A 14,027-nucleotide genomic window follows, 5' to 3' on the forward strand; every position below is an offset into this window, starting at 1 on the left:
AAATAAATAAATAAATAAAAGGTGCTTCTCATGACTCCTCATCTTTCCTGGCCAAAGGAGCTGTTTGACTCTACTGTCAGACAACCACACACAAATGTTGCCAAGAGCAGTGTGTGTGTGTGCAAACTGTAGATACAAATTTGTCACATTCCTGACAATTCATTTCACATGGGCACAAACACACATTATTACCATCATGAGTGGCCTCAGGGGTAAACATCCTCCCCTGTTTGGTTGATATCTCCTGGCACAGGTTAAACGATTCCTCCCCAGTCTCGCACCACCCTGTGGTCCTCTGCTGCGCTGTAGGCAGGAGTGATTTGTTGGGTGGAGACGGCCAATCAGTCTTTCACACTACAAAGTCCACCAACCGGTGACGGGAAGGAATGAATATTGCATTGCACTCATGGTCTCTATGAAGCTGTTTCCCCTCCGTGCATGGCTGACACATCTAAGACGACCTTAGATGTGTCACGTGCTTGACCACAAGTGAACAGTGTTCAGAAAATAGTTCCCAAGCGGTAGCTTTTATTTATCTTTTTAGAGAAATGTGCTTTTTAAAAATGTTTGTTTTGTCAGTGAAAAATAAATGTTTTGAAATCATATTTAAAGTGACATGAGCAGGAAAACAAAAACACACACATAGAAAGCAGATGTGTCTTTGTCCTCTTATAGGTGAAATTTCTGTACCTGTGTCTAATTCCTCCCATCCACTTCTGTTTTCCCAGCCGTCTGCCCAAGGCTTTATTTCATTTAAGATTTTGAGAAAACTCAATTCCAAACAATAAATGCATAATACCAAATCAGTGTCGATGATTTGGAAACGCATGCAGAGATGTGCGTCTGTTTGTTCATAAAAGTGTGATTATTGCTGCTTATATTCTCTTCAGTAGGGAGAAATAAACCAGCTGATAATTAGCCATGTTCCTTCCTTTTTTTTTATTTATTTATTTTTCATTTCCTTGTTATTAATGATTATACCTCATGCACACATGTAATGTGTGCTTTGGGGCATATTTAAAGCAAGACTGTAAATCAAATTAGTGTATTCTCGTAGACTAATTACATACAATTCAAACCTATGTAGCTCACAAATGCAAGCACAACAAGCTGCTCTGCTTTATCTTTATCAAGACTCCTTTTCTGCCTGTCACAGAACATGCAGGATAAGGTAATATCGGCAGCGTACAGAATCCAGTACAGGAACGAGACTATTAACTGTACAGAAAATACACACAGAGATTGATGTTTAAAATTAGCGATGCTAACCATTCTGATAAAGTTACGTGTTCTCATTGCTAATACAGGCTTCTGAAGACAGATTTTTTTTAAAAATTCAACATAAACGTTTTTGTCTTTATTTTGAAGATAAAATTGAAATCCTTCTTTACTACTGTTCTCTCTCTCAACAACGTTAACAATAACAATCTAACCCATAACAGCAAAACAGAGCTGTTTCTTCTCAAATATTAAATGGGATAGTGGTGTATATTTTGAAATGATCATGTATGCCGAAAAACAACAACACTTATGTTGTGGTATGATAGACATTGCAAAAAATAGACATACAATTATTTAAAGGTGTTGAGGCAAAAACAAGCACCACATAGCAGCACGTACGTTGTTAGTGTTCAACATGGCGCTTTATCACCACTTATGGTAGTGTTGAAAATGTCTGTTGAACAAAAAGACAGACAGATAAAAAAAAAGCTGATATTTAAATTACTTCACATTAATGATTATTGCATTTGTTAACCCTTGTTACTACATTTAAGCATTTTTAATGGTTTAAAAGAAAATATAGGTTAAGATTTAATAGTAAATTATAGGTGTGATGTTAAATATGTGTGCAGATTTCATAGAGGATTAGGCAAACGACAGCGCATGCTGAAGAAGCCTGGTGGTGTCAGCATCATGGCTGTAAAAGTCTAGGGTTTCACCATGAGAGATTTCCCCAGACTTAATGTTTAAGGAACACTTTTAAAGGAGAACCTTTAAATGTCTTTGAGTGGCCAAAAGTCAAACCTCTGTCAGCGTGAGAATCTGCAATGTTATTTACAGACTTATTAAACATTAAATACTTTTTGTTTTAAAGCACTTTAGAGAAGACAGCGCAGAAAAGCAAAGAGTTGCAAGTCCTCTGAGCCTCAGAGCTCGCAGTGTTTCCGTCAAATAAAGACAAATGGTCTGTCAGAGTTGACAGATGCAGGTCAGGCTGCAATCAACTCACAAACAGTGACAGATGTTTTTACCTGCGAGGTCTATTGATGATGCCATTTTAGAATTAGTAAAATGACTGGACACAGTCGAGCTACCCAACCTTACACCTGTCTGTGTGCACACACACACACGCACACACATGCACCCACCCACCTACATCCTACACACACCATTACTGGCCACTGTGAGAGTAGTACCGCAGATAGTTTATGTCCCTCAGTATGTTTACGGCACACAGAATGACATGAACAAAGTTGCCTGGCAACTCATTTACCCTGATTTCACTCATTACTGCGCCACTGAGCACACACATGGCCCACGCTGGAGTAAATGTTTGTAACTGGGTGAGGGTGATATAAGAGCTGTTATTAATTTGATGAATTTTAAGGTAAATACAAAAGCAGCAGGTTTAGGGTCACCTTAGCCACAGCTATAACATTACGGGGCGTAACAGTAAATTTATTTGAAACTAAAATTCCCCATGCAGGCCTTTCAACTAGACACAAACACGTTTCACACATGCTAAAAAGTTATGTGAATAAAAGTTGCGTCATTACAAATTTCTTGTTTTTTTTTTGTTTTTTTTTGTATCACACAAACTGAAAAATTATGAACCCGAGTTAGTGCAGGAACTAAAAACATGAATTCCCTGAGCTTAACCTCTCTCCTTTTTTTTTTTTTTTTAGCTAAGTTTCACTATCCACACCCAAGCCTCATCAGTCCTAGACTTTCAGACTTAGGGAGTTGCTTAAATAAAATGTTAGCCTACAACATGATGCAAGCTAGAAGATTTCAAAAGCAACACACACATGACATCAGTCAGTCTGGAAATGGTTACAGAGTCACTTCTAAGGCTTTGTGACACCAGGAAACCACAGAGAGCCATTTGCCTCAAATGGAGAAAACATGAAACAATAGTGAACCTCCCATTGTGAGTGGCTGGCCTACCAAAATGACTATAAGAGGGTACTGACCATTCAACCAGGAGGTCCAAAAAGAACCAAAAACAGCAACTAATGCACAGACCACAGATGAGCTATCCCTACCTTACGCAACAAGTCACACTTTTAGATCTGAGGTTCATTTCAGGTAAATCCCAATGCCACAATCTTTTTTTTTTTTCTAAAAAGATAAGACGGTCATAGACACTGATGAAGTAGTTTTACTGAAAATATTTTTAATGGTTTCCTTTTCAAGCAAACAAAAAATAGACAGGATATGGTTATTCAAAGAATTATGCAAATATATTTACTGAGCTTAGCATCTTGCAACTGACCCCAGTTGAACTCAGCTTACATTGATAAGGCATGACCAAAAGTTTGACTAAGTTGTTGCAGTAGAGAAATAAAGGCTTTTTTTTTCAGCAGCACTCAGGTGTGTCAAAATGTATGCCAATTTATTTGGAACACTAGAGGCGGTTGCCAAGATGCTTTTTACAAAACCTATTCTTTGCCCTCTGGAAGATGACCTTGAATTTCAAATTAGAATAAATATTTAACACTTGCCACACAAAAGCCTTTTGCAGCTCTTTCCGTTTTTAGATTGCATTTTGTGCCCATTTGCTTTTATTTAACTAGTGCAATATAAATCCATTATTCGATTGCCCTTCTGCACACTGACACCTACATTTTCTTGGGTGCGTGTGGTAAGGATAGACCTGATGTATTAGTTTGTCACAGATACTGTTTGTTATAAAGTTATCCCCCTTGAACTTTTCTCACATTACAACCAACAACTTCAATGTATTTTTGGGTATCACTTTGTCTCTAACCAACAGCAAATAGAGCATGACAGAGAGAAGGGAAATGATAATATGGAGTTTACCCAGCATGGCTTGTGGTAAACTCCAAACACTTTCTCTTAGCTTATGGCCTTCTTCTTTGACCAGGTTTGTGACATGCAGTTCTACCTTACAGTTATGAACTACCTTGTGTTGGTCTAGCTCATGAAATCTAAATAAATAAATACAATTTCTTACAGACACATTATGTCATGTCTTTTTTTTTTGTTGAGGACACAAATGCAGATACAGTGACAGAAGTGTGGTGAATGAACACATTTTAGTGAAGTGGAAAAAGCAGGACGAGGACAACAGGGAGTCTGACATGGAGTAACTGAACCAAGAAGCATTCATAGCGGAGGCTTTGATTATTAGATGCCATACAGGTGATGGAACGAACAGATGGGGAACATCTGTTAAAGTGAGGCACTGACATAAAAGAGTAACAGTAGAAAACCTCCAATCCCCCACAAAAAACAAAAAAAAAAACACAGAAGTAAAATGAAACCTAGAATAATCGAATCAAAATGAACCAAACTAAATTCAACGCCCAGCCTATGAAACATAAATATAAAGTTTGTGGTTGTAATATGACATAATTGTGGAAAACCTCAAAGTGAATGAGTATGTCAGAGAGGCATTAGAGGTAGGTTGCAGTGAGAGGTGTTTGTTCAGTGATGTTTCTTTTACTTATGATGGTGTCATTTCATAAAATGTGTGTAAATCGGCAAGTTACACTCCACAGCTAAGCTCTGTTCTGATTAGCTCCTTCTCTCCTGCTTTGGATATTATTATACTGAGCAGTAAATCTACCATCTATCGACGTGACATAGAGGTCGGCCTTGTAAGCCTGACTGCACGTGTGTTTTCACCTCTCTTTGACACATAGACCGTAAATAAACAGGTAGTCTGCCGGGCCACCTGTGACACATGTGCACATGATGTTTGCTCAATCTGCACATGGTGGTGACTATAATGTTATCTAAGATGGTTTTCCAAAGTATGTTCTTCACACACATGAAACAGGAAGCAGATTTTAGCAGATATACAATTTTTACCACTTTGTTAAAAGGATACTTTTCTGGTTATTAGATGGAATTATAAATCTATCTAATACCCATAAGCAAATAGTGCTTAGAGTTTTGTGTTAAGAAGTGCAATGGCTGATTTCATTTAACTGAAAGAAGAATGTACCAGCAAATTGTCGATAAAAAGTCTGTGGACGAAATGACAACGATCCCACGCAGCCAAGGAAACTCAGATTTCAAAGAAATAAAGTGAAGTTGCTAGAATTACCCTGGTAATCACTTGAACTGGATGAGATGACCAATGTGAGCAGGACTGAACGTGGGTGTGCTCAATACTGATCCCCTGTGTCATTTCACCTTATTACAGATAATTAACAGATCTATTTGTGTTGATTTCTTTGTAGAGAACATGTAATTAACTTAAGGTGATACTGGCATCTGGTGTAAATCTTTATGTCAGGAAATATATTAGCTAAAAAAAAACAGTGATGTAGTTAATACTGTATTTGAAGCTTACTTGATTTGGATATGAACAAAAACAAACAAACAAAGAAAAAAAAAACATTGAAATGAGCTAGTAAAGTCAGACATCAAGCAGCAGGTACAAATACTGCCTTACAAACCCTGTAATTGGTTTCTGGTAGGCATTTCTTAGAAAATTTGTTACGTTTGTTAAACGTTAAATGTTTGCTAAATCCCTGTCCTGTGGGTGATTACCATCACGGGTTTATATATAGTGAGTTTCTGCACCCATGATTGAAGCACCTGTAAAATAGGCAATTTTACCGTCACTGTAGCTAACCAGTCGGCTGTGGGAGGGAAATAACATGTCCAAGCAAACTGAAGCCTGTCAGCCAGCTATTAGGGCACACTGACTGTACTCGACAATTATCTGAGCATGTGTCCCTGACGACGTTCAAGCTGATTAGCTGCTTCTGGGTTCTGAATGGACATAAACAGAAGACCAATTCCTGGAACTGCCAACATTTTCGTCTGTGATGATTTAGAAAAACCTACTTCTCCACAAAAGATTTGCCCACCGCAGCACTTACTCTGCATTTCGTGACACAAATAGCTTTTTTTAAAGTTGAGGACGCAGCATCAGGCATCAGGAACCTTGCATTAGTATAGCAATCCATGCCTTTTCGCTTGTTTATTTCTTTAAACACATGTTTTTTAGTTGATTGGCAACTTTTAGAGCTCAGTCTTTAAATAGGAGGGGAAAAAAAATACTCCATCTTGTTCATAATGTAGCCAAAATTCAACCTCGTCACACAAAGCGCTTAGCTTCAAATGGACTTGTATTTTGTCACAACAAGCAAAACATGTCAAACAGCAGCCGAACCTGTAAGCACTTCATATGTTGGGGAGGCAGAAATGCCATTTTGAAATGAATTACTTGATGTACTTTCCTGTTTTCTTTTTCTTTTACATTAGTTTGTTGCCTCTGAAATATAAAGAAAAAAAAAGAGTTCCCTTCTCCTCTGTGTTTAGCAGCACTTTATTTCTAAGGCTTGATTCTTTTGTGTTTAATTTATGGAGAGTCTATACTGCAGCCCACACAATTGACCTGCGGTGTTATGAGCATTTGAAATTGTTCACTGGTGAGTCTGCAAAAAAGCTCAGTGGGATTTTTTCTTTTTCTCTTTTTTCTTATAACTTGGAATGAGTCATGTGCGAAAAGGTAAAGAAACAAAAGACGACTCTCATTTAACCTGCTCATGAATGAGGCTGGTAACACAGAAATGCACATAGCACAACATTTTAAAGCCACAGTAAATTTGCAGATACATTATGGAGATATAAGACCAGTTTTTTTTTTTTTAACACCAGTTTTAAAGTCCCTTCACTGGCTCCCTGTAGCTCAGAGAATAGACTTTAAAATACTGTTGTTAGTTTATAAATCACTGAACGGTTTAGCACCACAATACATTAAAGATCTGTTACTGCTGTACCAACCGTCTAGACCCCTCAGATCTTCTGGTTCTGGTTCTGCTCTGCATCCCCAGAACCAGAACCAAGCGAGGAGAAGCAGCATTCAGTTTCTATGCACCACAAATTTGGAACAAACTTCCAGAAAACTGTAAAACAGCTGAAACACTGGGTGCCTTTAAATCTCAACTTAAAACCTGTTTAGAGTTGCTTATGGCTAAATTAGGATTAGAGTGTGGGTTTTGGTGTCTTCGATGTTTTTGATGTTTTTAATTTTCTTATCTTTGTTTTTTTATCTCTTTATGTAAAGAAGTTTTAAAGGTTTGAGTCCTTGTCAAATGGTGGTTTAACTAAAGTCCTAGTAAGTAAGTCCAAAATAAGAGGATCTCCTCCTCTTATTTTGGAGGAGATCCCTTAAGGGCAAGTCCTCATTTGAATAATGTTTTTATTTCTTATTTTATTTATTTTTTTTATTAAATCTCTTTATCTTTACTTTATTTTCTTTTTATTTCTCTTTCTCACTGTTTCTTTCTCTTAAAATCTCTCTCTTTCTCATTGTCTATTCAATGTCACATGCTGTTTTTATTTTAATTATGTAAAGCACTTTGAAATGCCTTGCTGCTGAAATGTGCTATACAAATAAAATTTGATTGATTAATAAGATGTTTTTAAATTAGAAGATTGTACAAATCCTTGTGGCCCTGCCTATTGCCAGCTGCAGAAATACACCGATCCTGGTCAGAAACACCGATCAAAACCCAGGAGGAAGGCGTTAGCAAATTATTTAGCTTAACCTCAACTCCACAGACAGATGGTTGAAACTTGGACACAAACATTGGATAAAACAGAATAACATTTTTGGTTTAAAGGAAACAATCCACAAAAAGCCCCCAAATCATAGCTTTTTTTTTTTTTTTTTTTTTTTTTTAATTAAAAACTGATTTTGTTGCTTTATCTTTTCATTTGTATAACAGGTAGAATAAAAGATGCAACGCTAGAACTTCATTTGAAATTTGGATCCATGGAAAATGTATATAAAAGACCCCATAAAACTATTAACAGTTTTAAATGCCAGAAGTTACGTTGTGTTTCAAACCTCTTGCCAAGTAGACACTTTTTTTATTATTATTATTATTATCAACGAAAGCACATACTGATGAGAAAAATCTGCCTTCTCTCCAAATCTGGTTTCTATAAAGCTGTTGGTGACCAGTACAATAAATCTGCAGCTTGACTTTCCTCTGAGTATTTTTAAAACTGGCACCAGCTTATGTTTATGTGGAATTATCATCCGCTAAACCCAACTGCGTCTTTGATGGACAGCTACATTTTATTTTGAGCAAACTCTCGATAAAGTAATCTCCAAAGTTTCATCTGCCAAGTAAAAAGAAAGCCTGCAACAACACCAGCGTAGCAGCATGAAGTGGAATACACTTGGCAAGTACTTCTCAAAGTGAAGAGCGACATGTTACAATGCCAGCGCTAAATTACAAAACAAAAGGATTATTTCCCCATAAAACTGCTGCTGTAAATCTACACTATAAAGAACTTCAAAGAATTTTTATTTACCTGTTTGAGCTTCTTTAAGTCTTCGTCCAACTCGAGATTGTCCAAGATAACAGCCACAAAAAGACTCAGCAGAATCTAAAATGCAACAAGAGAGATTTCAAACATAGCTGTGGCGTGTGAGCTTCTTACAACATGTTAATGTAATAATTACCATCACAATAAAAAATGACAGTGGAGTCTTTGCGCATCTTTTCACTGTACACACTCTGCATTGTGCTCGTATTTGCAGCTTGCTCTGTCCTGGAAGACATCCTGTCTGTCTGAAGGGAGTCGTGAGTCATCCTGAGATTTGGTGTGCTGTCTGATGACTCCTTGTATCAGAGGGCCATACACTGAAATGTCAGCGCTTCTTACGCCTGCAAGTCTGATTATCTGTGATTAAATGTACCACTTGAGTGAACAAAAACAGAGGCTGGCACTAAATGACCGCCGAAAGAAATTTTTGCATTTATTTGACCTTTTTTCCACTGAACAGATCTTTGTGAAAGCACTCAAAGTGCTTGAACGTTTTTTTTTTTTTTTTTTTTTATCATTTTTTATCACTTTACAAACAGAAACTGCAATGTATTTTATTATATTTTACATAAGAGGATGTTAATGCCTACATGCAAAATGCTATGTGTGGCTGAAAGCCATCTAGGTTTTTTGGGGGTTCATATCTTACATCGCAAAGAAGATTGGGCAAAAATCTCAGCAGCTAGATGGAGCGGTGAGCAGAGTGAAATCGCTATGTCCTTTGCTTTTTATTTCACAATTATGCTCTACTTTCCAGTGGCGTGTCATACAAATATCCAATAAAACACATTGAAGGTTGGGTTTGCCATGTACAAACCCAACCTTGTACAGTTTTACAGTAACAACTGTAAAACTGTCAAAGGGTTTGAATACTTTTAACCGTACTGGCTTTTACTGTTTAGGATATGAGATTATAATCTTCAACAGAATATGGCTGTGCATACAAATGTACCAACAGCAACCATCGAATAGCTTTATGCTGTTTATTTGACCCAGTATAAGCAGCACAGCGTGTTCCTCACCAGGGTAGCAAACAGATGGTAGAGGATGAAGTAAATGGCTACGACCGGAGCCCACATTGTTCCGACAGCCACCAGAGTCTGGTCCATGACATCTATCCAGCCCTCCTGGGTTAGGATCTGGAACATGGACATGAACGCCTACAGGGATGAAAAAAAAGCAAAAAAAAAACAAAAACATGATAACAGAAAAAAAGCTAAAGGCTAACAAGTGAAAAAGACAACCCAGAAGACAAGAGCAGCAGAGGAAGGGACAGAAAACCAGATACAAGGAGGAAACTGCGCAGACACATCTGACATTTCAAACACGCTTTTTCACTCAAGAGCAAATATTGCGCAGCTGCTGCATGAATTCCCTCCTGACCATCTATCCCCTTCCTCGCAAACAGATGCGAGTCAGGGAGAGCAGGGAGGAAGCGAGGACACGGACATCTTTTCTTGGCTCCGCGGAGGTCAGTTTAAGAGTAAAGAACAACCAGCTGTGAGACGGTGGCCCCCTGAAGTCAAATGGCGCCCTGTACTTTATCTCTTTTTGTCAGCAGCACCATGCCCTCAACCCTTCCCACCTGCTGCCGTGTCTCAGTAAGTGTCGATAGAGATAAACCCAAAGACGCTGCCTGCCCATGGGGAAGGCAGTCAGACATCGTTAACCGTGACGTGTCTTTGTGTCTGGATGCACATACGTGTGTGCGTGGAACAGCAGCAGCAGCGAAAAAAAAAAAATAAAAAAATAAAAATCTGAGAAGAAAATGATAGTGGGAAGGGTAATACAGCATACAAGTGGCAGCTGTTCACAAGCAGTCTTTCATGTCCCGCTTGCCTAAGATCAGTGAAATGTTGGAAGGGAGAGGGGAAAAAAAAATAAAAAATACAGAAGGTGGAAAGTTGTCACTAATGAGAGAGAAAGATAAGTTTGTGAGCACTTAGAAATCAAAGGCAGTAGCACATCTGTCGACCCATCATGCACCCCGTCATCAGCACCCGCAGGCCTGCGGATCGCTTGTTTGAGGTGCCGTTCCAGAAACTCTTGAAATTTTAAACCTTGGTTTAGTGTTTCCATGTGCCTGATCTCTGAATATTTTAGCATAAACTACGGCGTACTGCAGAGGTGCGTGAAATATTAGTTGACTAATATTAAAGCTAAACAACTTTATAATTTCAACCTGAACAAATGTGAAACTTCTATTTTTACAGGCACAAAGTAGCAAATGTCTTTGTTGGGACGTAGTTCGAGACACTATAAGACAGATAACAAATGCTGCAACTGATTTTTTACCAAGATTATATAGACGTACAAAATACAAAAAAAAAAATGCAGACATAAAATCACAAAATAAAACTATTTGAACAAAACCAATTCACATATCTACTACATTTATAACTAATTCTTCTTGAAAAACACAAAGGTGAGAGCACAATTACATGGGAATGCATAACTGAAAATAGATATCAAATTCACAAGCACATTTTAAACAATCTGAAAAATACAATTGATTCAGTGAGTCCACTGAAATATATCAGAACAGATGAAACTTTAACGGTTAGTAGAGGAGGAGGACGTCTCATCTAATGTGCCACTAAACTAAGTTCTCTAAGAAAATTTATGGAATCTACAGAACTCAAACTTCAAGCACAATTAACAAAAAAATAATTAAGTTCAAAATGCCATGCTTCAAAAGTGCTTATTATTATTATTATTATTATTATTGGTCAGTAAGATAAATGTGAGGAGTTGCTTACCCTGGGAAAAGTTGTAAAGCGGTCCAGCTCCTCCACGAAACAGAACATTTGCAAACTGATGGCTGACATGACGATGAGGAGGCTGGCCGTGAAGACCACCAGGCTGCCCAGTTTTTTACCTGGACCAAATATCTTGTACACAAAGTCCTCCAGAGCAGGAGAAATTTTTATCAGGCGCACCACACGTAGCACCTAGGGACAAGAACGACAAACACGATTGCCATGTGTTCTTTTGGTTTGTACGGCACAGTAAGAGAGATCAGAGCTACTTATTTATTTATTTATTTATTTATTTATTCCAAGGCTGTGAATATATACCAGAGTTGCAAACATAGCAGAGTAATCCGAATTTCAACAGCAGTAGTGTGGTGATTCTGTGCTCCGTCAACAGATTTAGCCTCTCTATAGCTGGTGGGGACAGAAACCCCCAAAAGGTAATGTATCTTTGTCAGGCTCTGATTGGAAATCCAGAGAGCAGCTATTGATCAAAGTCTTCAGAGTGATGCTTCTGGCCAAAGATTTTTCTTTATAATCCAACATTAAACCAGATTAATGACTGTCTTTGATTCCCTGGAAACACAGCCAAAAAAAAAGACAACAAAGACAGCCAACTTGTTCAGACGGAAACATAAAGAAAATATACACTGTAAAAGTACTAAGCCCATGCTGACGGATGAAGCAGCAAGACAGATATTTACCTCATATACTAAGAGGCCCGCTTTCTGTCTTACAGATGATTACTCTGGGAGGAGGAACAAAGCAGTTTTGGGAATGAGAGGCTGTTGCGTTCTGTATTTTCTGAAAATGTATATGTCATCATATTTTACAGCCAAAAACTCTTGCAACTCTTCAACAATAAATACATCAAAATCTGCTTTCCACTGGGTCTCAAAGCAGACGAGTAACAAGTAAGTTAGTAAGCTAACAGAAACAGGAACACACTACCACATGTGGATGATGGTGTTGCATCCGTCATCCATCAATCTGTTTCACTGCAACATGTCAGTTTATTGGCAACACACACACACACGCACACACACACACACACACACACGCACACACAAAAAACATACAGCTAGTTCTGTTGCTGCAAACATTATCTGTGCAGAAAACATGGGTAAGCTAGGCAAAATAAACACAGGAAGGGTGAATGGATTCCCCCTCCCCCACTTAAAAACAGCTCTTGGACATAATGTCACATAATTTTAGAATAATTAAAATCTTGGATGTAAGGGAAGAAATTTAAAGCTGAGGGATGAGGACACAAAAACACTTGATGCCATTTTCAGGACAGATAGCTCAAGCAGGGAGTTGACAGCCAGACCAGGAGATGATTGTGGATGTTATTTCTGAGTGTATCGTTTATCAGGTAACTTTTACTTTTTTTCTTTTTTTTTTTACTTTGTATGTGTTCTCTATCTGTGCAACAAATTATGGAATAATTAACGGCCATTCTCTTATGTGAATGAACTTTAAGGCCAAAGGACATATTGTTGTGAGAAACTAAGAGTGTAATTATAGAGCATAAAATAACATTTTGACAACTACATTACAGATTACAGTAGTGCAGGCAAATGTTCAGCACAATATAAAAAATATTTTAATAGAGAAAAGATTTTGCCAAACCACCACATTGCCTGTTACTATAAAGTACTTCTGGCATTTGTTGAGAGAAGAGGGAATTCACTATTTGTGACCTTCACCTACTCGGTATCTAAATAAAAACCTCAAGTTCAAGCTGAAGTCTTTGGCCATACGTAACCATTGTGTGTCATGAATTGTGGCCTGAGCTAAGCATTGCAAACATGAGGTCATCATGTTGAATTGCATTTTCCTCCTGCCGTTTCTTCACTTTGCTCATGCATGTACACAGTTTAAAAGCCAAGTTATAAAAACGACTTCATTTTCTTGTGATCTCTTGCCTATAGAGGGCAAAGTACAAAGGAGTAAAAAAGCTGTTGTGATCACATAAACAGATACAACAGATACTTGGCCCTTAAATGTTGCATTTATGCTCAACGATTTTGAAAATATCACTACGATCATCTATTTGACAAACAGAGTGCTATTTATCATGCCCACGTTGGATCACAGTCATTGGGATCTCAAAAAATCGAAAGTTTGAATTTCATATGGTGAATCTATTCTTTTTTATTTTATTTTATTTTCCATTTTTATCTAATGGTCATGTAGAAACATAGAGAATGCAGAAGAAATAATTAGTCAGCAGCAGTTATGAAAAAATTGACACTGACTGAATGAATGACTGAAATGCTAAAAAAAAACCAGGATATAACAAAAAGAAGTCTGCTTTCCTGCTGTGTTTTCTCTACATTGTGTTTTATCTATATATTTTTGCTTCTTGCAAGACAAAGGAGTATCTCATACAAAATGGGGCACTGTTGATGTAGCACAACCTCTTCATTTTAAGACTATGTTATCCCAACACCAACCTGGGAATTGACTGGTATTACAATGATAAAAAGTTTTTTTTTTTTTTTTTGTGGGTTCAGTGGGGCAATTAAAAACTGAACAAGTGTGTGTCAAAACTCTAAGCAGGGCATGAAAGTCTGTGACATTTTGCACTTGGATGTAATAAGTCTAACCTTTAGCACCGAAATGCCCCTCGGTTGGATACAACTAAAATAAAATGAAAGGAACACCAGAGCAGGATTGCTGGGCCTGGTTTTTCCTCCTATTGCCAGGGCACATTCGATTTCACCA

At 37.7% G+C, this 14,027-nt stretch overlaps 1 protein-coding gene and 1 long non-coding RNA gene across 6 annotated transcripts in view; one reads left to right on the forward strand and one right to left on the reverse strand.

The window, feature by feature from the left end:
- Positions 1–4,507: 4,507 nt before the first annotated feature.
- LOC106950307 (uncharacterized) lies at positions 4,508–8,103 on the forward strand. Its single transcript, XR_001425585.1, has 2 exons — positions 4,508–6,839; positions 7,623–8,103. It is a non-coding gene; the product is annotated as an uncharacterized LOC106950307 (long non-coding RNA).
- Positions 8,095–14,027, reverse strand: part of LOC106950303 (sodium leak channel non-selective protein-like) — a 41,576-nt gene continuing 35,643 nt past the window's right edge. For all 5 annotated transcript variants that reach the window (XM_015037068.1, XM_015037066.1, XM_015037064.1 and 2 more), the window contains 3 exons: positions 11,304–11,495; positions 9,567–9,704; positions 8,095–8,604 (listed from right to left, as the gene is read on the reverse strand). In XM_015037068.1, coding sequence (XP_014892554.1) covers positions 8,494–8,604; positions 9,567–9,704; positions 11,304–11,495 — 441 coding nt within the window. In that variant the 3' untranslated portion in view covers positions 8,095–8,493. The remainder of the gene's footprint in view (positions 8,605–9,566; positions 9,705–11,303; positions 11,496–14,027) is intronic.

Source organism: Poecilia latipinna, unplaced genomic scaffold (assembly GCF_001443285.1).
Source record: "Poecilia latipinna isolate Pla-1442-1.1 unplaced genomic scaffold, P_latipinna-1.0 Scaffold391, whole genome shotgun sequence".
Taxonomy (NCBI): domain Eukaryota; kingdom Metazoa; phylum Chordata; class Actinopteri; order Cyprinodontiformes; family Poeciliidae; genus Poecilia; species Poecilia latipinna.